Raw genomic sequence first — 26,065 nt, forward strand, 5'->3', positions numbered from 1 at the left:
GAGTGGCAAAATATTTCCTCTTTCCTTTGAGAAGCAGAGATATATTTTACAAAGATACAGCGCATGTTCCCTTTCAAATTAAGAGCAAATTAATTGGAACATGAATCAACTATTGCTAGTGACTCATTTGTAAAACATTGTTCGCCATTTTCTTTATTAAAATCCCTAACCCATGTCCCAAGACACGTGTAAGATTGCTGAAATTTATTCTTGGTCATCTGTGAGTTTGTCTGTTGTGTGGTCTCTTTAGAATTGTGTTTGGGAGTATGCATGCTGCGCCTTTGCCTTTTCAATTTTCTGATGTACTCTGGGGAGCCGATGAACAGCTGACAGCAAGCCAAGCCAGATGGTCGCCAAGGCTGTTAAATAATAACCACTTGAGTGTGTTTCCACATTAATAAAACGAACCGTAACTCTCAGGGGATTCTATTTAGACTAAAGTCTGCAAACCTGACGTTCGCATATTTGAACTTCGATGCTACATTAACACGCAAAATGCAGTGCGGTATTTTGACCATTTTTGGCTCGCTTTCTTCCACGTCATTCTCGCATTTAAACCGATGGGGTGGAACACTCCTGGTAGTGCCATGTTGAAATTTGACATGCTGGGACAATATCTGGGAGAAATTTCAGCTCCCTAGTGTCTTTTTTCAATGTTCTGTGCGCAAGGGTCCATGAGAAGCCCACATGTTCAACCATAAGAAGCCCAATTTTATTTTTCATATTTTATTGACAGTTTTGTAAGAATGTATACAAACATATAAACACAGAATAAATTAGGAAAGGCATGTAAACAAACCATTCGAATTGTTTGTTCTCCACAGCGTCGTAAAATTTCATCTATCTATCTATCTATCTATCTATCTATCTATCTATCTATCTATCTATCTATCTATCTATCTATCTATCTATCTATCTATCTATCTATCTATCTATCTATCTATCTATCTATCTATCTATCTATCTATCTATCTATCAACAGTATGTATGTTTTGGTCTGTTTAGCTCGGCTAGCTAGCTGTGTGTCAGGCTAGCGAGTTAGGCTAGCTATCTGTCTGGATAGCTAACTATCAAGCTTGCTAGCTAGCTCTCTGTGGCTCTTGCTTGCTAGCTACTGTAGTTAGCTACAAAACGTTCTATTTAGCGAATTAGTTTGAATAAAACTAGATACTCATAGCACACATTTGATGCGCTTATGTTACTTGTGTTTTACCATATTCTGCTGTGTTTTTTACTTTTATTCTTGATTTCCGCACGATAAGAAGCACCTAAAACCCTTCAATTTTCTCAAAAATTGACCGTGCACCTTATAATCTGATCCTTATACAGTGCAAAAATGACAAGTTTTCCTTTTCGGGAGAGGAAAAAATAAAATAACTTGATCACCAGGTAAATTCTTCCATTTTTACCCTTGCATTACAGTTATAAATGTTTTTGAACTTTTTTTTTTTTTTTTTTAGATGATCGTGTTTGTGCATGATGGAAAAAATCAATCTTTTAAAGTAATCTCAAGGTATTTTTAAAACATAAAACCGCTATTTATTCATTTTGGGAGTGAACTGAGTTATGAGAACGCCGGTGTATATTCTATCAATGTTTGACTGACTTATCTGATTATTTTGTTGGCATTCTCTTTAGCACAGCTCTATCTTGTGGATGCATAATGCGACATCGGCCACTACTGTAGCTTCTATTCTATGCGCCTTAAAATGCGGTGCGCCTTATGTATAAAAATATTTTAAAATAGGTAATTCATTGAAGGTGCATTTTATAACCCGGTACACCATTAGTGCGTAAAATACGGTAGCTTTGAATCCACAGAAACATATTTTCTTGTGCTTGTCCGCCATTCTTTTTATTGAGACTGGTGTGTTCATTTTTATATTATACAATCTGACCTGTTGTACCCGTAACTGCCGTTTTCTAACCCTAACTTCACATACTTCTAATGGCAAAATTATAATATTCTCCAAAATTAGCTCAGGTTTACCTTGGTTTTGATGTACCTAAGTTGTGCTCGTCAAAATCATTCAACACAGGTTAAAAACTAAAATCACAGAAATATTCTGAACCAGACAAGATACAGCATCTCAAAACTGATAAAATATTGCTGTCTTGATATGTTTGAATTGTTTTTAGTGTCTGATTTACCAGCAAACTAGGTGAGGTAAAGCTATATCCATGCACCCATTTCTGTACAGTTCACATTATATTGCGAAGGACCGCATGCACGACGAAGGGAACAGTCAAGCATGAAATCACATCTCACAGTATAATTGGATATCGAGGGGTTAATATTATTCTTTTAGAAACGCAGCTCCGCATCTATTGATGGTTATCTTTTCATAGGATCAGACAGATCTGCGCTGACCGTGGGTGCGTGTCCTGTTGACAATATCCCGGTACATTTTGGACTTCAGGAATCGAGGGTAAGAGTCTTTCTCCATGAGACTGTAGATGATTGCTTGAGCTTCATTGAGGCTGCAGGGAGATGGATCCTCCAGGCTCTGTTTGGTCTTTTCCCTGGTGTGGTAGTCAATGTTGACCTGGCAGAAGTAACCAGTAGCGCACTGCTATTAAAAAAATTGCACTGATAGCCGTTTGGGTATTACAGTATTTCCCCAAATATAAGACCTACTTTTTTCTCAAAAATGAAGGACAAAAGTATGGGTGCATCCTATCAACCGTAACTTAAAAATTCCGATTTTTAAATTTTTTACTTGACACCATTCGAGGAAGATTGATTGGCTGTAAGCCCGTTGCAGCTAACAGCTGCTCGTGTTAGCTACGGTTGTTACGGTATTATTTTCAATAAAAGAAGCGAGCAGATTGAACCTACGTCCGAGTCCGTCATTGTTTACACATAGCAATCTTACGAAAACGGAGAGGATCGTGTAAAGCTTATGACGCAAAAATCGACACTGACCTCTCTCGGTGCCTGGACATCAATGAATTCCTTGAAGATCTTATTTGCTTTTGACACAAGCTTGGTTGAACTTTTGATTTTTTTGTAGTCCTCGCAGGCCATCCAAAACTCGATGTTTTCATCACTGAACTCACTTTTGAGAAATGTGCGGAAGGCTGCCAGGCCATCTGGATTAAAAATACAAAAACAACAGAAACAAAATCAACATTTAATGTTAATTGAGATGCATACTGGGTTAGCACCCCCCCACACACACACACTCTCACACACATTCTGTGATATATGATATCTAGACTTAACCTCCTGTTCCTAAAAACGGTAAATCAATGTTTTCGTTAGAACAAAAACAAATCAAACCCCGCCCCCTTTTCAATTGCTCTTCATTAGTAACGATAAATGACCAATTAATGTGCCACCGCAGAGGAAGGGCATGTTTTCCTACAAGCCCAATGTCATGTTGACATGTTATTCTCATCCTTCTAGTCCCTGTTGTTTACGCAGGGGCGAGCGGACAGGTCGGCTCATCTGTAAATATGCATCATTATTACTTGTACAAAGCTCACAACATGGTGTTTTGCACGCGGCCACGCAGCAGCAGTGTACATTGTGTCACGTGAGGAGTAGAATTCAGACCTACAATGGGATACGGAAAAGTAAAAGTCTTTATATACAAAAATCCAAAGTAAGAAGATGGCTTGATGGAGAAGGCAAAAATATAAAGTAACAAATAAGATCAGAACCTGATGCATAAAATCCAAAGAAACAAAAACGAGAACAAGGATGGATACGGAAAACCAAAATACAAACCAAGAGAACTAGACTGGATGGAGAACACAAAAATCAAAAGTAACAACTGAGAGGTGGGCCGGATGGACGGTACAAAATTCCAAAGTAACAACAGTGAGAAGGGCTGGATGCAAAACATGAAAGTCCAAAGTAACAACAAAGACCATGGTTGGATGCCGAAGGTAAAAATCCAAAGTAACAACAAAGAGCACAACTAGATTGAGAACACAAGATTCTGAAGTAGCAACACAGAGTTGTTCTGGATCCAGGATTCAAAAACCCAAAGTAGCAAAAGTGAGCAAGACTGGACTACACAAGCAAGACTACACAATTAAAAAAAAATCCAAAGTAACAACAAAGAGTTGGGTTGCGTTGAGAACTCGAAAATCCAAAATAACAACGAAGAGCACGGCTGGATCATGAACTCAAAAATTCAAAGTGGCAACAGAGATTGGATGCCGAAAAAACTGCAAAGTAACAACAGAGAGTTGGGCTGGATCTGGAATTTAAAAAATCTAAAGTAACAACACAGAGCAAGACTTGATTCAGAAAAAAAAAAAAATCCATGGTAACAACAGCGAGTTAGGCTGAGTCCAGAACTCAAAAATCCAAAGTAGCAACAGAGAGCAGGACTGGATGCATTAAAAAAAAAAAAAAAAATCAAAAGTAACAACAGAGGGTTGGGCTGGATCCAGAACTCAAAAATACAAAGTAGCAACAAAGAGCATGACTGAATGCAAAACACAAAAATCCAAAGTAACAACCGATAGTTGGACTGGATCCAGAACTAAAAAATCCAAAGTAATAACAGAGAGCAGACCTGGATGCAGACCTGGATGCAGATGGCATGCAAGAACGTTTATGACTGTGTTGCCGCAACTGGTGCTTATACAGTATACTTTGAGCCGCCATGTTTTTCCTTTTGCCACCCTTCTTGACATTTATAATATGTTGTTTCTGAACTTTTTATAAGCATGAAACAAATTTCTTTTCAAACCCTACTTTTGAATATGCAATTCTAACATTGTTTGTGTTCCCATACCCATTCCCGTAAGCCCCAAAAGAAAAAGGTGATTACTTACATTTGTGGGACAGAACGTGATCAAATGATTCAGACCATTGGATAACCTCATCTGTTGACAATCTGATGGAGAGAAAAATGCCTGGGTAAGAATGGCTGTCATGCATTTTAATGGATTATGTAATACTGAAGGGCAGCATGACTGAATGCATGATTTATCTTGGGCTATATCCAGTGATTATTCTGCCGATGCCTCCGAGGTAAATCGGATTTTTCGATTACAATCAATGAAAAAAAAAAAAAAACTACTTGTTTTAATTCCCAGCGGGAGAATTTTTAAGGACCTCCTTTTATTTGCACTAAAACAATTGAAAGTAAATTATATGATTATATAATAATCATATTGTATATATATGATTATATATATATAAGATTATATATTATATACTATTGTAAAATAAAATACAAATATGATGCACCAAATGTCATTTTTACATGATAAAATGTAAGTTACCTAATTTTCACAAGCTAACGCAAGAATCGCTAATTTAAATGCCACATGCTAACTCAATGCTATTTTCTCATTTTTTCAAATGCTAATTGTGAGTAAACATTTTTTGACTTACAATGAACAAACTCCATGAATTTATACATATTCGAGAAAAGGATTTCGGTTCCCGGGGAAATATTTTAAAAAAATATTAAAATATACAGTACAAACATGCAGGAGGACCAAAACAGCCCAATAAATAAATAAATTTAAACCAAAATGCATGTAAATAAATACAGAATAAATGAAAATCAAAACTCAAAAATTATATACCTTCAAAAATACATGTGCATGAATCTGCATAAATAAATAACAGTAAAAATAATCCAATACGCCTCATAGTGCGGAAAACGCGATACAATCTATGACTAGCCAATGAAGTTGCCCGCAAATTATTCGGGGCGGACTTAAGCCAAAGCGGCTCAGCATCGGGAAGTCCGGAATAACGTTTTGACTTGACGAAAAAAAATAAAATCCGAATAGATGGATAAACTCACTTCAAACACCTGGTAGTCGTTTCATGGGCCGGAGGCAGGAACTCCGAAAAGTCACTGTAGGAGTCTGATTTGTGAGATAAACATCCGAGCCTGGTCTTCATGGCGCTAATCCTGTAGAATAAGAAGAATACTTGTTTAGGTTTCAATTCGACAGTGTTGGCAAAGTGAGAACAAAAACGATATTTTCAAAAAATTTCTGGACCTTGGGCAACTCTTTTTGGATAAGTGAGTTGATGGACGGAAAATTTATTTTGGCGGGTTGGAAAGTGTGTCAGGTCAAAACTATCTAAGCTTTTGATTGATTGATTGAGATGGTCCGCCCTAGAAACATCCCGGTTACGTAGTAGACGTTACGCATAAAAGTAAAGTCGCCAGACAACATGCCCGGCTGAGCGTGAGTCATAATCTCCAGGTGAATGTCGTTTAGTAATTACGTTTTATTTTCGGCATGGATTTGAGCAATTGAATGCAGCAGAAAACGTACCAAGATTTCACGTCCGGAATTTGCAACGAGTTACAAAAGGCTTTCTGTTATAAAAGGGGGGGGATAAAAATAGAAACAGGCGAGGGACCAAATGGAGGACGGCAACTTTTTGTGCTCGGGTGACTCGACCTACTTAGGCGAGTGTCTTATAAAACCGCGCGTTTTTCATTCGGCTGCATTGGCATTTTTATTGTTTTGAAATCCAAATTCCTTATGAAACATGATGCATTGTGAAGAACTCAAAAGGGTCCAACGTTTTTTCTTGTTTCTTCAATGTTGTCCGTTTTGTATCCCCTTCCTCTCAAAAATGCGGCTTTTCTGATTCTAAATGTTTCGACGTACCTACACATTTTTTTTGTTTGGTTTGTTGGCCCAATATCTATTGGTACGATTATATCTCATGTTTCCACATGAGAACCATGCCGCCAGAAACACTCATCTCATATATGGCATTACGACATTATACGGCATTACGACATTCATTTCCCATGATTCTTGTACATATGAGCAAGAAGTATTTCTAGGCCTGCTATGATGCAAATGTGAATGTATATATGGATATATATATATATATATATATATATATATATATATATATATATATATATATATATATATATATATATATATATATATATATATATATATATTTAGTTAGTTAGTTAGTTAGTTAGTTAGTTAGTTAGTTAGTTAGTTAGTTATAACTCATTTGAAGTATTGCATTTTTTGAAAATATTCAGCTAATTGTTTTACTTTATAAAATCATTTTGCGGGTTCGATTAAACCCTTTCGCGAACCAAAACCTTACAGTATGCAAATATTACAGAAAATATTACAATATTATTGTTAATCATAATACATTTCAAGTTTTTCGTCTTTTGAAAAAAAAATCAGCTTGTTTTTTACTCAAATCATCTCGCGGGCCCGATTAAACCCGTTTGCGGGCCAGATTCGGCCCACGGGCTGTATGTTAGACACACCTCTGGTGTCATATCAATCTTTTTGTTACTGACATACATATGTCTCAAAAATTTGAGCTTGTTGACCGGAGTATAAAAATAGAAACGTTGGGACACGACCGATATAAAAGTGGGACAAAACAAACAATGGGGCAATAGCCGCAAAACTACAACCGGGATGTCTGGTCTCCCAAATCTTAATCCGCTAAATTATACCTTCCACGCCTAGAAAAAAAGAATAGAAAAATTAGAATCTGAAAATTTGAATCGAAAAAAATCGAAAAACATTCTGTACTGGTTCAAATCATATTTGAAAATCTGTTTCAGGGTGAATTTAAAAGGGCATATTAAACACGGGTGCTTGTTTCAATGCCAATTTTAATGCTGAAAAACTAAAAACATCCTGTGTGTTTTTTTTAAAATTCGATTTTAGTTGTGCTATACAAACAGTTTCCCTGTTCCCACTCTTGTGATGAATTTGTATTTCAAGCTGCGGCAGACACGTGCTTGTGCTGAACTATTTATAAAACTATCCTGACAAATCTGTGTAGTCAGGAGGAAACAGTGCATGTTCTATTCAGCCATGCAGCAAAAGGCTGGCTCCCGGCGGGAAGGAGCTAAAATTAGCAACAGCCAGCGTCGCAGACACACACTCACACACACCTCTTGAATTGTCAGGAACAAGCTGCATTGGCTCGTTTTTTTTTTTTTTTTTCTTGACGGATGCCCATCGGGTTGGTGAAGAAACCCGCATGCACATCCTTTTGCTGTCACAACATCTTTGATGCTTACGAAGTTGGCGCAATGCAGTTTTACCCCCTCCATGGCCCCGTTTCTGTATGACTAATAAACCAGGAAACAGATTTGTTTAACCCTTGAGCAATAGTTTGACCATTTTTGGGTCATTTTCTTCCACAACATTCTTACAGCACTTTGTAGCCAAAGAATGGCGTACGTTGTGATAACTAAGTGGTTAAAATGTAATATTTTTTCACCATCCGGGTGAAATTTCAGCTCCCAATGTCTTCTTTCAATGCTTTCTCCGTGATGTGAAATGCCAGTGATGGGAAATGCAATACCACCTAAGATATGCAGTCCACAAGGAGGCCATCATGAGAATATTTAACTTACGTAGTATTTTGACCATTTTTGGGTCATTTTCTTCCACAACATTCTTACACCAAAGAATGGCGTACATTGTGATAACTAAGTGGTTAAAATGGAACATTTTTTCACCATCCGGGTGAAATTTCAGCTCCCAATGTCTTCTTTCAATGCTTTCTCTGTGATGTGAAATGCAATCCCACCTAAGATATGCAGTCCACAAGGAGGCCATCATGAGAATATTTAACTTACGTGGTATTTTGACCATTTTTGGGTCATTTTCTTCCACAACATTCTTACACCAAAGAATGGCATACATTGTGATAACCAAGTGGTTAAAATGTAACATTTTTTCACCATCCGGGTGAAATTTCAGCTCCCAATGTCTTCTTTCAATGCTTTCTCTGTGATGTGAAATGCCAGTGATGGGAAATGCAATACCACCTAAGATATGCAGTCCACAAGGAGGCCATCATGAGAATATTTAACTTACGTGGTATTTTGACCATTTTTGGGTCATTTTCTTCCACAACATTCTTACACCAAAGAATGGCGTACGTTGTGATAACTAAGTGGTTAAAATGGAACATTTTTTCACCGTCCGGGTGAAATTTCAGCTCCCAATGTCTTCTTTCAATGCTTTCTCTGTGATGTGAAATGCCTGTGATGGGAAATGCAATACCACCTAAGATATGCAGTCCACAAGGAGGCCATCATGAGAATATTTAACTTACGTAGTATTTTGACCATTTTTGGGTCATTTTCTTCCACAACATTCTTACACCAAAGAATGGCGTACATTGTGATAACTAAGTGGTTAAAATGGAACATTTTTTCACCATCCGGGTGAAATTTCAGCTCCCAATGTCTTCTTTCAATGCTTTCTCTGTGATGTGAAATGCCTGTGATGGGAAATGCAATACCACCTAAGATATGCAGTCCACAAGAAGGCCATCATGAGAATATTTAACTTACGTGGTATTTTGACCATTTTTGGGTCATTTTCTTCCACAACATTCTTACACCAAAGAATGGCGTACGTTGTGATAACTAAGTGGTTAAAATGGAACATTTTTTCACCGTCTGGGTGAAATTTCAGCTCCCAATGTCTTCTTTCAATGCTTTCTCTGTGATGTGAAATGCCTGTGATGGGAAATGCAATACCACCTAAGATATGCAGTCCACAAGGAGGCCATCATGAGAATATTTAACTTACGTGGTATTTTGACCATTTTTGGGTCATTTTCTTCCACATCATTCTCATGGTATTTTAGTCAAGGGGGACCACACTCCGAGTAGTGTGATAGGTGATCATGCCTTAATAAAATTTGACAAGTCGTCAGCATCTGGGTGAAATTTCAGCTACTTGTGTTTTCAGTGCTTTCCCTTTGATGTGAAATGTGTTAGCGGAATGGACAAAATACAGCACAAGGGCTAAGATTGCAATATAACAATTTAAAATGCAACACAATCATACTGCATTATCGAATAATACTACTTGGGTGTTATTGCAATAATACTGCAAAAAAATTAGAGCTGTCAAAATTAATTGATGGCTAATCGATTATCAAATATACCAGTTTGATTTAATAATCGCGTGATTGTCAGAGGCATTGTTTGAGTTGAAGGTATCCAAATACTCATATTTCAACATGAGCAGGATGATTTTTAATTTTTATTTAAATATTATAGTGGTATAAATATATTTATTTAAAAAAAAACGACTATTAAAAAAAATTTCTACGTGAACAGACAATAAAAATGCCACTGCAGCCCCCGGTGTCCTGGAAGTGCAATTACACTTCATGCAACAAAAGCAAAGCCAGTTTCCTGGGGTCCTCCCGCCCCACTAGGACTAGGACACTAGAACTTAGTAAATTATTTCTGATGAGTTCCACATGTCCACTACAGTGGACACAAATGTGTATACCGTCTGTCAAAAATGACATGCAAATCTCTTTTTGTTTACATTTTTACATCTTATCTTCACTGGATTTTTTTATTTAAACCAGAAATCATTTAGTTTTATCTTTTGAGCTAATAACCTCACCGATTTCCATCTTCAACATATTTTTCGCGGATTGAACAGAAAGCCTTCATAGAAAACCGCCAGTCAGTCAAGAGAACCACGCATAAGACTTTGAGCTCAGGATAGTTACATAACACGATCAGCTATGCAATGAACATTAATCCTTTACCTGGATTCTGATGAGTCCTGTGCAGAGCAGATCTTATTTGAAATGACTGCCTCTCAAAGACGTTTGAGTATGATGCGGGTTTTACGATAGCGCGCATGCAAGTGCACAGCTCACAATTGCTAAATACTTCAGATTGTTGCGAGGCGGTAGCAGCGCGCTCAATGGTGCCAAATGTGCGAGCGAGCGTAGGGAAGTGAGAGACGGAGGGGGTGGAATCAGAGACCGGCTTTGAAGACTCTCCAAGGACGACCCGAGCGCATCTTCAAAAGTTTGGAAGCGCTGCGGTAGCTCGGGAGGACGATTGAGGGGAAGGATTTATTGCAAAGTCCATGAGAGAAGATGCATGATGGAAAAAAATCACAACGGACAGAGAAGTAGAGATGAAATGTAGGATGCAGTACATTAGGAACTTGGAGAGTGGAAAGATGGACGTGGTAAATTGTCAGAGTTATCAATAAGAGAGACGGGAGACCAAGAACACAACCTGAGTCAAACGTGATCTAGAGTTTCACAGTACCACATCTAAAACAGAGGATTATATATATATATATATATATATATATATATATATATATATATATATATATATATATATTTATCTATATATATATATATATATATATATATATATATATATATATATATATATATATATATATATATATATATATATATATATATATATATTAGTGTTTTATATGAGGAACAGGGTAGAAATCAGGGAATGGGAAGAAGAACATGGTAAATTGTCATTGTTGGTAATAAGAGAGACTGGAGACCAAGAAATCAAGCTGAGTCAAAACATGACCTTGAGAGAACAGTTTCTTATGTCCAATTACCCTGGAAAGACGAACATGCTAAAATGTAAAAACTGTCAATAAGAGATGGGAGACCAAAAACAAAACCTGATTCAAACATGGCCTTGATTTTAACAGTACTACTGTACATATGAAGCTGGTGATTACATGAATTTTTCAATAAGTTTATATGTTGTATGGGGTAAAAATCTGAAAATTGAACTATTTTTTCATTGAGAGACTGGAGACCAAGAACACAATCTGAGTCAAATATGACCTCGGGTTCAGCAGTACCAGTTGTAAAGCAGGTGATTCGTTGAATTTTTTTATTTATTTGTATGGAGGATGGGATAGAAATCAGAGAATGGAAACACATCAGAGTTATCAATAAGAGAGACTGGAGACCAAGAACACAACCTGAGTCAAAGGTTTTTTTTTTTTTTTCTTAAAAGAAGAAGGAATTTGTCTTTTCAGATCAAGCCGTTCTGAAAAGTGCCTCTCCACTTTTGCTTCTCAAGCAGGGTGTGGTTTGCAACGGAAACAAAAAAAAAGATACCCCATGTTTTACCCTTGTGTAGTATCTTGACCATTTTTGGGTCATTTTTTTCCCACAGCATTATGGGAGTATTTTAGCCAAGGGATGATACACTTCCGGTAACGTGAGAACTAAGTAGTCATGCAACTAGTAAACGTCACTGTCTGGGTGAAATTTCAGCTCCCTAGTGCATTCTTCCAACGTCTTTCCATTATTGCTAAATAAAATTTGATGTAAAAATACAAGAACTGGACAAAATACCACTTAAGCGTTCAAATAATGAAGCAAATTGAGGAGATTGTTGTTTCATTCAAGTGCTTCATTTGGGTGTTTTTTTTTTTTTTTTTTTGACCGAGGCAAATTTGTTTTCAGTGCACCTGCAGCGTTCTGTGAAATTTAATTCATGAGAACACGCAAGTGCGCGAGTGCCATCGCCATCTGGTGTGTGATGTTGGCACTACTCCATGCCAGATTTTCTTTGTGCTGGCATGCCTTTTTGTCCACAGCGTTGTTATAGAAACACATCCTTACAGAGATGCACATTTAAACACAACGTCAAATCTGTCTATCTTTAAAGGGACACTGTGTAAGATTTAATTAGGGAATAAATTAAATGATTGTGAATTTCAAAAGCATGTGTTTTTAATGACCAACAGGGTTTGAAATATAATTGTAGGTCTAATTAGCATTAAATTACATTACATGGTGGGGTGGCACTTCTCCGGAGGCGGCCATGTTTGTTATAGCGACAGACAATGGTAATTGCAGCACCTGTAGCACCTCCTGCTGTCCGTAATGAAAAACGGTGTACATCTTACAAACTATCCCTTTAAGTGAGTGTGACTTAAACAGTCGACATTAGTTTATGGGTTATCATAAAAACAACAATAATAACCACAATAACAATAATAAAAGTCATTCTTATTCTTATTATTTTGTCCAATCATTTTTTCGCTTCTGCTTGTTGCTTTACAATAGCTTTTATTTTTTTCCTTAAAGGAACAACATGTAAGATTTAGACTGTTTTTCATTTAGCATTTAGCATTGTGCCACCCCCATGTAATACAATTTAATGATAACTAGACCTACGATTATATTTAAAACTTAAATGTGTTCTTAACGACCAACTGTATCTGCAAGTTTTTTTTTTAATGTATTATCATTTAATTTATTCCTTTTGAATGAAAAACGGTCTAAATCTTACACAGTGTCCCTTTAAGAATTTGAACCCGGTTCTAAATACGTCAGCACTTTTGCGTCCTCTGATTGGTTGAAAGCGATCTCACCTGGTAGTAGGTTGTTATCCTCATCAGGCATCAGCAGACAGCCGGAGGAATACACGACTGTTTTATTGTTGGATATTCACTTTTATGGCGTACTTTTCCAAAAAAGAAATAAACTTGGACAATGTGAGAAGAACTCGGACAACCTTGGCGACTCGTTTCCCGCATGAAGGATTTATTCGTCACTTTCACCGTCGAAAAAAACTAATCAGCAAACGTGGATGGAGTTCGGCGATAATTAAGCATCACTTGTGAGTATGCGCTATCTTTTATTTAGTTTGATTTGTTTTTACCACAAGCTCAGCGTCTAGTTTGCATTTTTTTATCTTTTTTTTGACGAGTTTCAAAGGATATAGCAAGTTCGAAAACCTCTGAAGCTCAATGTTGTTTATTTTTGATTTGCCTGTTGCTGCTCTCTAGCGGTCATAAGGACGTATTACAACATTTTTTTGTCAGCCGCGTTTAAATGTATTTTAAGAGGGATCCAAATAAAGTAAATATAAGCAAATATGAGCAAATAGGATGTTCAGCTGCATGTGATATATCTTGGTAGATATGTTTTTGTTTACATGACTTTTCAGCTGAACAAGCTGCATTTACGTTGATAGTATAATTTGCACTTTCAGGTAAAAACACGAATGAAATTTGGTTAAAAATTCCATATAATTTGCAAATAACATCTTTTAATTGTATTGCCTGGGTGAAAAAATGTCCTTAAGATTGAAGCTTTTTTAAAAATTAATCTTTATTAATTGAAGTCATTCTAAGACTTGACTATCGGTTAAGTCTAAAAGGTGAACTTCTCATTTCAACCACAAGATGGCACAGTACAACCGCATCACTAAGTCATAACACTTTTTGGTTCCTTATGTTCTCTTTTAATATATTTTGATACAGCCTTGTAAATGCGTTTGTGGCGTTTTAAAAAGGTGCTTGGAGACCTTAAAAAATGAAAGTGCAGTAAATGCTCTTTCTAATGCAAACCAGCCAGTGTATTAAAATAGGATATTTCTAATTTGCACATTTTCCCTTATTGCAGGAATGCGTGGTGTTTATTGCAAGAATATATCCCTGAATATGTATATATACTTCATAATTCACTTTATCTACAAATAATGCATAAATGTTTACATACATATTCATGCAGTGATACTGCAACATAATGAATAATTCAATGACACAGAATCATCTTGTTTTCACTGCATTTAATGATGCCATACATATACACGTATATATAAGTTAATGTGCATGTGTAAACACACACACAATAAATATCACGTGATTGCATGTTGCGTGCAAGTGTTTACAAGCGCTTGTCTCGCAGCTGTATCCGGTTTACATGGCGTAATTGCCTTTGGTTCGGGGGGGAATACAAAAATGTATGGCCGCAACAATCAATAAAGGTACACAAGCTGGACGGCAGCAGCTGCTCTCAAGCCCACTGAACGTTAAGCAATTAAACAGCCAAACTAATGTTGTTCCTATGCTTCTATGCTCTAGGGGCTGTGAAATATGGACAATGGGGGAGAAATGTTTGCATTCTCATTTTTCTTTTTTTTTTTTAATTGAAATGCGTACAAAGTAAGCTTCAATGACAGCGTGAGATTTGCATATTTTCTCCCCTCGGATTTGCTATTTAAATCTTCGGAAAGGGGTCGGCGTGCAAATTATTCAACTTTTCACTAATAGGATTTTTATTTCTATCATTGGTCAGACTGTCACTTGATGCAACTTGTTAAGCAGCGTCGTGAGGCTGCTGCTGTTGTAAATGACAGTCAATTTTTCCCCAGGGTGAACAATTGAGAAATTTAGACCCGTGTGTCAAAACAACACAACGCACGCAACACTAAAAAACATACAAAACAGCCCTAAACACAGCACAACACAATGCAACACACAAAAGTCAACAGAAACAACACACAAAACACGACACAGAAAGCACAAGACAAAACAACACCACACAAGTATAAACAACACAACACATAGAAAACAACACAAAACACAACACTCCAAAACGCAGCACACAACAAAATGCAACACACAAAAGTCAACAGACACAACAGACAAAACAGCACAACACAGAAAACAAAAGAGAAAAAACACCACACAAGACACAACTCAAAACACAACACACAAAACACTTACAAAACAACACAAAACACAAGACAAAACACAACACACAAAACAGCACACAACACAAAGCAACACACAACAGTCAACACACAACAGACAAAACAACACGACGCAAGACACAACTCAAAACAACACAAAGCACAACACAAAACAAAACACCACAACACACAAAAGACAACACTCCAAAACACAGCACACAACAAAATGCAACACACAAAAGTCAACAGACACAACGGACAAAACAGCACAACACAGAAAACAAAAGAGAAAAAAACACCACACAAGACACAACTCAAAACAACACAACACACAACACTTACACAACAACACAAAACACAACACACAAAACAGCACATAACACAAAGCAACACACAACAGTCAACACACAACAGACAAAACAACACCACACAAGACACAACTCAAAACAACACAACATCCAAGACAACACAAAGCACAACACAAAACAAAACACCATAACACACAAAACACAGCACACAAAACAATGCAACACACAAAAGTCAAGACACAACTCAAAACAACGTAATATGGAAAACACACCACACAAGACACAACTCAAAACACCACAACACACAAAACACAGCACACAAAACAATGCAATGCACAAAAGTCAACAGACAACACACAAAACAACACGGCACAGAAAACACAACAGACAAAACAACACCCCATAAGACACAATAAACACACAAAACACAAAAACACAACGCTAAACAACACCACACAACAGACAACACACATTTTCATCCCTTGTCTTCTTCATTCAGTCCTCGAACGGAGCCAAGACTTCACCTCCAAAATTCAGTCTGTTCCCGGCTCGCCCCGTAAATCGCTTGATTCCGATGCAGTCGTGACGGGAGGGGAGAGCTCGCTCGCCCGCTCGCTCCCTCGCGCTGGCGTCGGGATGCCAACGCTTGGGAGGCCCAGATTAGCCTGTGACTTGTGCGCCAAGTGCCCAGCGCAGCTCCTACTGGAGCAAGCAGATAAGATGGAGGAACTTGATATTTTCTCCCGCAATACTGTGCCCGTGACCGCTACCCGCGACTCCACCTGAATCCTAATCCTTAACCTAATAAATCTTTTGCCAATTACCGTATTTCCCCAAATATAGGGAGCGCCTGTGGTATTTTCCACCTTACCTCGTATAAGGCGCACTAACAATGTAAATGCTATAGCAAAACCAAGAAATGTCATCTTCCTGAACGCTACATATTTTCTTGTGTTCGTATCCGTACCGTAATGACCCCAAATATAAAACACGCGATTTTTTTTGTGGCGCAATATTTATAAATAATTAAATGACACGTCTCTATTGTAATCTTGAGTTTGAAAGAAAATTCCAACAATCAACGCTAGAGGGTGCTGATGCTTCATCATACACCCAGACTCCAACTCCTTATTTCTACGCCACAGACCTGACATTTTTTTTTTTTTTTTTTTTATGACATTTTCAACAAGAGAGCACCTTGAGCATGATTGACACGCTGATGGATGAAGAGCACACTCCAAACTCGCTGTCCTTGCCAAAGAGCCATCTGTCACGTTCCAACTAATTGGCTGCTAAGTGCTTCAATTGCAACCAAAAAAAAAAGCCTTATGTTTTCTGATAATATTCTCCCAAGCAGCTATACACACTTTGAAGTGTTTTCCCTTATTACACCAATAACTTCTTTAACTGCCGGCAGTAAACAAATCATTAATTTTGTATCCGTACGCTCATATATTGACAAGGCTTTTGAAAAAAAAAATAGACAAAGAAACTCTGTTTTGCTAGCTTACAGTTAAGCCCCTTGACATTTTGTTCAGTCAGCCTTAAGGTGACTAATACGCTTCTGACAATACCAAATATTGTTTCTTTCACACATTTTACAGAATATGGAATCACCTTGAGAAGTATGTAATAATAATAAAAAAAAAAAAGACTCAAACCATAGCTTGTTTTTCCTCCAACTCTGACCGGAATCCATAATATGATGGATACACTTGGATGCTTCAACACTTCTCCTGTAATCAATCCTGGGAAAGACATTAATGTTATACTTGAAGCCATTTATCAAAAAGATGAATTCCTTTTTAATTTGACTTTCAATCAGATACAAAAAAAGGAGAACAATAGCATTTTCATTAAGAGTAGCTGTGAAAAAAAAAAAAAAAAAAAAAAAAAAACCTCAGGCGCCAGAAATGATTAGCATTCTTCTGCACCGAAAACTGTGGAAACACTTTAATTAATACAGGGGTGTGCAAAATTTTTCATTTAAGAGCCACATAGGGGAAAAAAAAGCGTATCACTTGAAACTTTAGCTTTATCAAACATGCCAAAATCAAGCCATCAAAATACATGATTTTCTTGTATATTTTAAACCGCGACACAACATTTTGTTGAAGCTAAAACTGTGGAAACACGTTAATTAATACAGGGGTGTGCAAAATTTTTCATTTAAGGGCCACATAGGGGAAAAACAGCGTCTCACTTTAAACTTTAGCTTTATCAAACATGCCAAAATCAAGCCATCAAAATACTGCGCTGATTCCAAATTTGAGATATTATTGTGTATTAATATTATTTAATTTAATTAATATTTAATTTAACTATTATTTAATTTTTAAATCTATTTTTCATGTTTAGTAAATATGTTAATTGTAGATTAACCATTTATATATATATATATAAATATATATATATAATATAATGAGTATTATTATTTTACAATTAACTAGCCTTGCAAACCCTGCTAAATGTCATTTTAAGTTTTTGCCGCGGGCCACAAAATATTAATGGTGGGCCGTAAATGGCCCCCGAGCCACAGTTTGGACACCCTTGCTTTAATAGAACTGACCGACTCATTTTACTTTGAAAAACCAAGCAAAACTTGCAAGCAAAATGATCTTTTTTCACCTGTTTGGAAGAGAGATTGTGACTATTATTTTATTTATATATTTGTGCATATTTAGTAAACATTTACATCTGATGAACCTATTTATGATTATTATGGATATACATATCGTTATACGACAATGAACTAGCCTTGCGGGCCCTGCCGAATGTCATTTTTAATTTTTAGTTGGTAAAAAAAAAATGTTTGGACAACCCTGCTTTAATAGAACAAACCAATTCCTTCCTTGAACAACCAAGCAAAACTCCAAATACAAGCATTCTATTTTATAACGCACGTCGGCCCCCTCAACGGCTGAAATAAATAAAAAAATAAAAAAATAAAAGCCCCGAAGTGACATGTCATTTAGATTGACATGGCAAGAACAGAGTGAATTTGACAGCAATATTTCAGAGGCGTCTGGCAATGGCGGTTATATAAAACCGTGCTTCTAGATTTGTGCTTTTTCAATGGCGTACCCCCTGCGAAATGATTTTTCAGACAAGTAACCCCGAACCAGCGGATACTCCGTCAGGAGATTAAAAACAAGCAAAAGTCATCACTTCATGAATAAACATGTCATGTTTTGGTCATCAACCATTTTTAAACCTAAATTCAGACTATTTTTGACTGCTCTCTCCCCAAAATTGTTTTTTTTTGAACCCACACAATTAACGCAGCCTAGTATGTGCAAAAGTGATCAGTAGCAACTGGAACATTTCAGAGGAATCTAATGGCATTTATATAAAACGGTGTTTAACTACCGTAATTCCCCTAATATAGGACGCACCTGTGTAAAGGATGCACCCTTAATTTTGGGGTCGAATTCTGGTATTTTTTATGTTCCCGTGACAAATTAACACGTTGGCAACAATGTAAAAACTACAGCAAAACCGAATAGATCTCATCTTCATGAACTCTTCATATTTACTTGTGTTCATATCCGTAAGTTATATATTTGTTGCGGGACAAGTGTGTTTCAGATTACCGACGTTGTGAGCGGTCAGTGAACGCAGCGCCAGTGAAATGGCTAAGGCACTTGAAGCAGTTTTTCCTTTTCCTTGCAAGTTCATTTTACTGTAAATACCCGAAGTTGAGCAGCGTCCGTGTTTCACCAAGATTACGATTGTGTTTATCTGCTAAAAAAAAGTTAGACTTTTAATTGAATCAGCTGGAGCCATACTCTCTCCATTTTAGTAATATTCATGTCGTGAACAAGGACTGACTCGGACGTTGGTTCAGCCTGCTCGCTTCTTTTATTGTAAAGAACGCCGTCAGAACCTCAGCTAACATGAATTGCTGTTAACTGCAACAGGCACTGGTTGCTAACCGCCCTCTTGCGCGTCCTGTTACGGTAATTATTTTAAGTAAGAATGTAAAAATTCACATCTGTGCGTCAAAACTTGGGCATTTGTGGCTGACAGATCTTCGACTGCTGATCTAATTTTTAAGTTATTGTTTATAGGACGCGCCCATACTTTTGGCCTTCATTTATTGGGGCAACAGTGTGTCTTATTTTTGGGGAATTACGGTAATTTAGACACATTACACATTTGACACAGCTTGGCATGTTCAAAAGTGATCAGTAGCAACGGCAACATTTCTGATACGTCTGGCAATAGCAGTGAAATAAAACAATGCTTCCCAACCTGTTTATCCAAACAAAAGAACTGCATTATCAAACGCTACAATTAATATTATTCATTTAAAGTGTTCAGGAGTGTTTTTTTTAGGGGGACGGGACTCAGAACGGATTAGGTTATTCCCATGTAAAAAGCGCCTCGAGTAACAAAAAATTCAAACGACTTCCGGAACGAATTAATTTCCCGAGTAGAGATACCGCTGTATTTGCAAAATGAAATTACGTGCCGCGGTGAAAATTAGAGCGGCGTATCCCATTAGAAGGAACATATAAAGACATGGCGGGAAATCAGGGATGGCGAGTAGCAGCAATCAATCAAGGTCACAGCTGAGATGATGCCGCGCTATCACTGGAGGCTACTTAGACTGATGAGTGTAATCTGCTCCCGGTGAATGCCGCAGGCCCCGTGCTCCCTTCGCGTACTTGCCCTCCTTCTTTGCACTCACGCTGAAAAAGATCCGCGGACGGCGAGGAGAGAGACGGCGGATGGCGTATCCTCTTCTTATTTTGCGGAAAATTTGATCATACACTTGTGGGACTTTTATCGAGCGCAGATGTTCTCAATTTCATCAAAAATCGACTGCGTGGATGTCACTGAATACGGCCAAGGGGAGATAATGGCAAAGGTACACGATCGTACCTGGATTCAATTTGTTGCCGATCGAGCACGGGGTCAGTAAACACCTCGCCATTCAATTTTGAATTCGTGCATATGTATTAAAAGTATCGTTTGAAGTTGAGATGATCAACAGATTAGGTTTTTGCCTTAAAAAAAACCCTTAAATACGTTGCAAAAAACATGCCATATTTTCCGCACCGTAACGGCACATTGGATTATACGGCGCACCTTCAAAAATGGCCCATTTTAAAGCTGTTTTCATATGCATTATAAGGTGCATAGAATAGAAGCAACACTAGATGAAGCTGCGCTAAAGGATATCTAAACAAAACAATCAGATAAGTCAGTCTAACTTTATTAATAAGCAATCAGAAGTTAAGAATAAAGGTGATTTGTGGAAAGTACGGTCATAGTGAAAAAAAATACATGAGATAATTTGGATCAATGCCAAGATGAATCAAGAGTTTAAAGGATTATAATTATGATTCTACTAAATATTACTTGTTTTAATCAAATTGCAACCAAAAACCTTTATTGTTCTGTTGATTTAATAAAGTTTCTGGATTTATTTGATGAAATCTCGCTTACTTTTACAAAAATTTGCATTTTTTGAACCTTGTTCCTCCCATATAACATACAGTACATAACACATCGAAATTTCAAGCAGGGTGTTGTAAAGAATACATTTATAACTGAAAAGCTGAGGTAAAAAATGAAGAATTTATCTGGCAGTTATTTGAAAATTGTGGAATAATCGCATATGCGGTATTTATATATGTCATCATATAAAAACATAGCTTGCACACCAATTGACACACAGATTGACATGCAAAAATCAAGGGTGCACACACAAATCGAAACAAATCCTTATTTGGTATTACTGTAAAACTTGTAACCGCCTTCTTTGTAATCTCTGTAATAAAAGAAAGAGAAGACCCCTGTGTCCCTCTTTTGCAAAAGATTATTTTAACTCAAATTCTTCGCCTTTTCGCCGATCTCTTCATTGATATCTGTGACAGTCAATTTAACATTTCATTTGTGCAAATCTCCACCTTCACGATGACAGGTGAATTCCCTACTTTCTTCTTTTTTTAAACCAATCTGGCAATCTGTGCTAGTTTCTCCATCAAATGATTATAACCGACATAAGTGCACTTAGCGTTTGATATCGGCTTGAATTATTCTAATGAAAGCAGGGAATGCAGTTTAAGGTCAAAGCCGGCTTCCGGCGGAGACATTTGGCCATTGGACGTCGTACTTCATGTTAATTAATGCATTCATATGAGAGCCAGTGTGCCAAATGTTGCTTTCTAATGACCTTGCCAGTCAAGGTAATCTCTTGTTGCTACTCTCTTTTAATGAGATTGCCTCATTATAAATTAGGACTTTATTAGCGGTCATGAAAAATAGAAAACAGTCAATTAATTCCAATGGATTGTGCTCACCGTTTAAACGCCGATCCTCTTCTCTGAGGCGGTTACTCGTTACCTGTTAAAAAATTGACTCCGAAAGATGATCCAAGTGGCGTAATATTAAAGTGCTGACATTAGAATACTATTCATTACTTCTGGATTACTGCAATACCAACATGCTGATGACGAATCTACTGCGTGTGTGTGTGTGTGTGTGTGTGTGTGTGTGTGTGTGTGTGTGTATATATATATATATATATATATATATATATATATATATTTATATATATTTATATATATATTAGGTATGGGATGAGACACATACCATGAGACACAGTCTCAATCATGGGAATGAGTCCATGAGGGCGAGATGAGACGAAAGTTTTGCGAAATTTGTTGTATAAAATAATGCATAACATAAATTTTCCGGTTTTCATGTCATAGTTGAAAATATTGCTCCATATGATCGACGATCGAGTATGCACATATAAAAGTAGAGCAAATCATTGCTTATGTTTTTGTTTATTATGTTAAGGCATACTGAATACACTTTTAATTAATTTAATACACTTTTTAATACACTTTTATTAGGGAGGTATTTTTAATATATCCAATAATTCTATTTATCATTTTGATGATTTCTACATTCATCTACAATTCAGGAATTGTTTAAATAATGCAAAAAAAAAAACAAACAAGCTGATTCTCAAGACTAGTCTCACACATTACCTGTCCAAAAAAAAAAAAAAAAAAAAAATAGAAACGGAATTTATGTTTGACTCACATTCATCACTCAGAATGCCGATGAAAATCAAATATTTCCCAAAGGAGATAAATATGACATTGTAAGTGGACGCAAGGTCCCCCGCTTTGAATTGCCACTGCCAGCAATTTCCTACGACGATTAAGACACATCACTTTGTGGGAAGCGACCCGATTTTCATGCCACTTAGACTTCGAGTGCACTATGACGCCACTTTAGTCGCCCTCCCTTGGCATCTTCAAGCTTCTGATGGGATGCTTCCAAGCTGTGCCAGTCCAGCATGGCGTGCGCTTTCATCTGCCACTAACAGCACCAATCATCAAATCCAAGCCAAAAAAGGCCATCTACCATCAGGGAGGTTTTATTTCCATCTCGTGTCCTTTTTATCTGGCCGACTTGTCCTATAAATCCCGAGGACTATCCTTGTGTTCTTTAATATGGCAAGTTCAGACTATCACATTTTTTTTTCTTTCAAAAAATTAATTTAACCCTTGTGCTAAGTTGTAGGTCAAACTAAGCCGTTTGAAAGTTAATGTAAATGTGTGATGTATTTTTTTTTAATTAATTATAATCAAAATATCCATTAAGTCGTTATCGTTAACCACTGATCGATTTTGGTAGAAAAGTCCGCCTTTTTAACTCGAGGGTTCAATTGTTTACTATCAACATGTCTGTTTTGTTCCTCTTCTCGATCTTCCAAACCATTTTGTTTTCCCTTTTTTACTTCCTGACTCATTGTTCCCCGACTTGACATTGATCCCAAAACACATGCTGAGTTGATGTTTTTTCGTGCCCAATTACTTTTTTGAGGCATTTTTTTCCACTAACCAGATCCTGCAGACGAAAAGAGACGAACCAACGAGATTTGGGGTAAAAATGAAGCAACCCTCTCTGCGATTCCAAAACAAACTGAAGGTGTCAAAAAATATTCATAATTGGTCAAACGTTGATGAATACAAGAGTAGATTGACGATCGTTCATATTTTGAAGGGGACATTGTTAATTTGAAAGTCTGCGTCACAGAAAGAATGATGCATCCAGGATGTAGGGACGCAGGCAAACGAGAGCGTCGATTATGGTTCAATACTCTTTTGTTTCTGATAGGCGTCTCCAAGCTGCGGCTTGGGGGCCATTTGCAGCCCCATGTCCATCTTCTACTGCACAGGTATGGTACTCCAGTCCTCGAGGGCCGGTATCCTGCAGGTTTTCCGGTTTTCTCCCCTAAACACACCTGATTGAAATGATTAGGACAATTTTCAAGCTCCCCCAGAGCTGACTAATTAGCTAATCGTTTTGATCAGGTGTGTTGAGGAGAGAAAACCGGAAAAACTGCAGAATACCGGCCCTCGCGGACCGGAGTTCGACACCTATGTGTCAAAGGTGTTGAACTCCAGTCCTTGAGGGCTGGTATCCTGCAGGTTTTCCGGTTTTCTCCTCTTAAACACACCTGATTGAAATGATTAGGACAATTTTCAAGCTCCCCCAGAGCTGACTAATTAGCTAATCGTTTTAATTAGGTGTGTTGAGGAGAGAAAACCGGAAAAACTGCAGGATACCGGCCCTCGCGGACCGGAGTTTGACACCTATGTGTCAAAGGTGTTGAACTCCAGTCCTTGAAGGCTGGTATCCTGCAGGTTTTCGGGTTTTCTCCTCTTAAACACACCTGATTGAAATGATTAGGACAATTTTCAAGCTCCCCCAGAGCTGACTAATTAGCTAATCGTTTTAATCAGGTGTGTTGAGGAGAGAAAACCGGAAAAACTGCAGGATACCGGCCCTCGAGGACTGGAGCACAGCACATGTGTGGTAGCGTGATAAGTTAGGTTGAACTTTGACATGTTGTCACCATCTGGGTGAAATTTTAGCTCCCTAGTGTCTTCTTTCAATGCACGCCCATTAATGTAAAATGTATGACGTCAAGATCAAAAGGATCGAACAAAATTTTGCCAATTTCCGGTTCAATTTCTTCAACGTAACTCTCGTGGTATTTTAGCCAAGAGATGAGTACCGTGATGTCAAAGTTCAACATGTCACGACCACTTAATTATGCTGTCACCATCTAAGGTGAAATTTCAACTCTCTAAGCGTCTTCCTTCAAAGCTTTTCCTTTGATGTGAAATTCCTTTCAATTCAACTACTCCGTCACCTACTGATGACCCAGCATCAGGAGCAACCAGAGGTTCACAATCTTGCTCAACATCATCTCTAGATGATGACATTTTACCCGTGACCTGCGGGAATTCCGCATGATTCCCTGAGGCGTGAACGTTGGTGACTGTGGGCAAAAGTAGCAGATCTTTTCATCTCGTCGGGACTCATTAAAGGTCGCGAACGTTGGCGACGTTGCCGACTTTGAGAATTTCCCTGCGGCAGGTGAAGGTCTAGCGACGTATGGCAAAGATTTGGGACCTTGAACAGAAGATAAGATTAAACTAACCTGTACTACATGTTTACGCTAACCAAAAGAACCAGATGATTCCCGTTTGTTCCGTTGTAGCTGACCTCCAAAATGTGAACTGGACTAACAGGATGTTGGTCATTTTCAGTGAGACGCCACTTTTTTTTTTTTTTTTGCTATGGTCTGATACGGGAACGGGAATGGGACGGGGCCGATCATCTACTTCCACTGCGGTTCAGCTTCCCGGCGCATACAAACTGTACGAATATCACAGATTTTTCCATGATATTTTGCACAGTCCTAGCTTTCTGCCTAATCAGCATTTCGGGCGCTAGCAAAAATCAGACCGGCCGAATCGGCTTGGAATTGTATCTTTTTTTTTTTTTTTTTTTGAACTTCACATTTAATTTGCTCACTCAGGCTTCCCGGGTGTAATCTCCCCCCTAGTTCCAATCTCTGTAGTTGGCTTTTCTACACACTGTGCCATCAGAATCTCGCTCATAGAGACAGACAGAGCAATTCCAGGGTGACTGCTGTGGAAATGGGGAGTTTAACCAGAGGGGCTGGGAGAAAATGGCTTGTTCTGTCCTTTTGTATTTGTTGTGGCCGGGTTAGACACTCGCCCACCGTGCCAAGACCGCCGACATCAAGTCACGCACAAAGGGCTTCTTGCGGCTTGTGGATACGCAAATACGGGCTACGGGAATCCATCAAAGAATGAAAAGTGGAAATATTTAATGTTATAAAATGTCGATATTCAGAACCAAAGCGAGATGATCATTTTTAAAGCGGTAAATACTTGTGGATTTTCATGAACTAGGCATGTTCAGAAAGTGGAGAAAGATTTTTGCTCCCGAAACTGAAATACTGTATTTTCCGCACTATAAGGCGCACCGGATTATAAGGCGCACCCTCAATTAATGACACATTCAAAAACTTTTTCCATATACAAGGCGCACTGGATTATAAGGCGCACCCTCAATTCATGACATTCAAACTTTTTCCATATATAAGGCGCACCGGATTATAAGGGACACCCTCAATTAATGACATTTTCAAACTTTTTC

General features: G+C 37.7%; 2 protein-coding genes across 2 annotated transcripts in view; one reads left to right on the top strand and one right to left on the bottom strand.

Moving 5' to 3' along the window:
- Positions 1-694: 694 nt before the first annotated feature.
- Positions 695-10,704, bottom strand: LOC148416659 (regulator of G protein signaling 8-like). Its single transcript, XM_088425391.1, has 5 exons — positions 10,526-10,704; positions 5,781-5,891; positions 4,795-4,856; positions 2,927-3,093; positions 695-2,546 (listed from the first exon to the last, which is right to left on the bottom strand). Exons 2-5 carry the CDS (start codon positions 5,879-5,881, stop codon positions 2,352-2,354), a joined length of 525 nt encoding a protein of 174 aa, XP_088281517.1. The 5' UTR covers positions 5,882-5,891; positions 10,526-10,704; the 3' UTR covers positions 695-2,351.
- Positions 10,705-13,227: 2,523 nt separating this feature from the next.
- The window catches only part of LOC148416660 (uncharacterized), a 314,743-nt gene continuing 301,905 nt past the window's right edge, over positions 13,228-26,065 (top strand). The window contains exon 1 of the mRNA XM_088425825.1: positions 13,228-13,391. Coding sequence (XP_088281951.1) covers positions 13,228-13,391 — 164 coding nt within the window. The remainder of the gene's footprint in view (positions 13,392-26,065) is intronic.

Source organism: Hippichthys cyanospilos, chromosome 10 (genome assembly GCF_059441005.1).
Source record: "Hippichthys cyanospilos isolate Australia breed blue-spotted pipefish chromosome 10, RoL_Hcya_1.0, whole genome shotgun sequence".
Lineage (NCBI taxonomy): Eukaryota > Metazoa > Chordata > Actinopteri > Syngnathiformes > Syngnathidae > Hippichthys > Hippichthys cyanospilos.

Bases quoted from the DNA above. Each gene is read 5' to 3' on its own strand.
- LOC148416659 (XM_088425391.1), bottom strand. From the start codon at position 5,881: ATGAAGACCAGGCTCGGATGTTTATCTCACAAATCAGACTCCTACAGT. The intron at 4,857-5,780 runs GTGAGTTTATCC...TCTCTCCATCAG, and splicing joins ACGACTACCAGGTGTTTGAA to ATTGTCAACAGATGAGGTTA. The intron at 2,547-2,926 runs GTCAGTGTCGAT...TACTTCTGCCAG, and splicing joins ATGTCCAGGCACCGAGAGAG to GTCAACATTGACTACCACAC.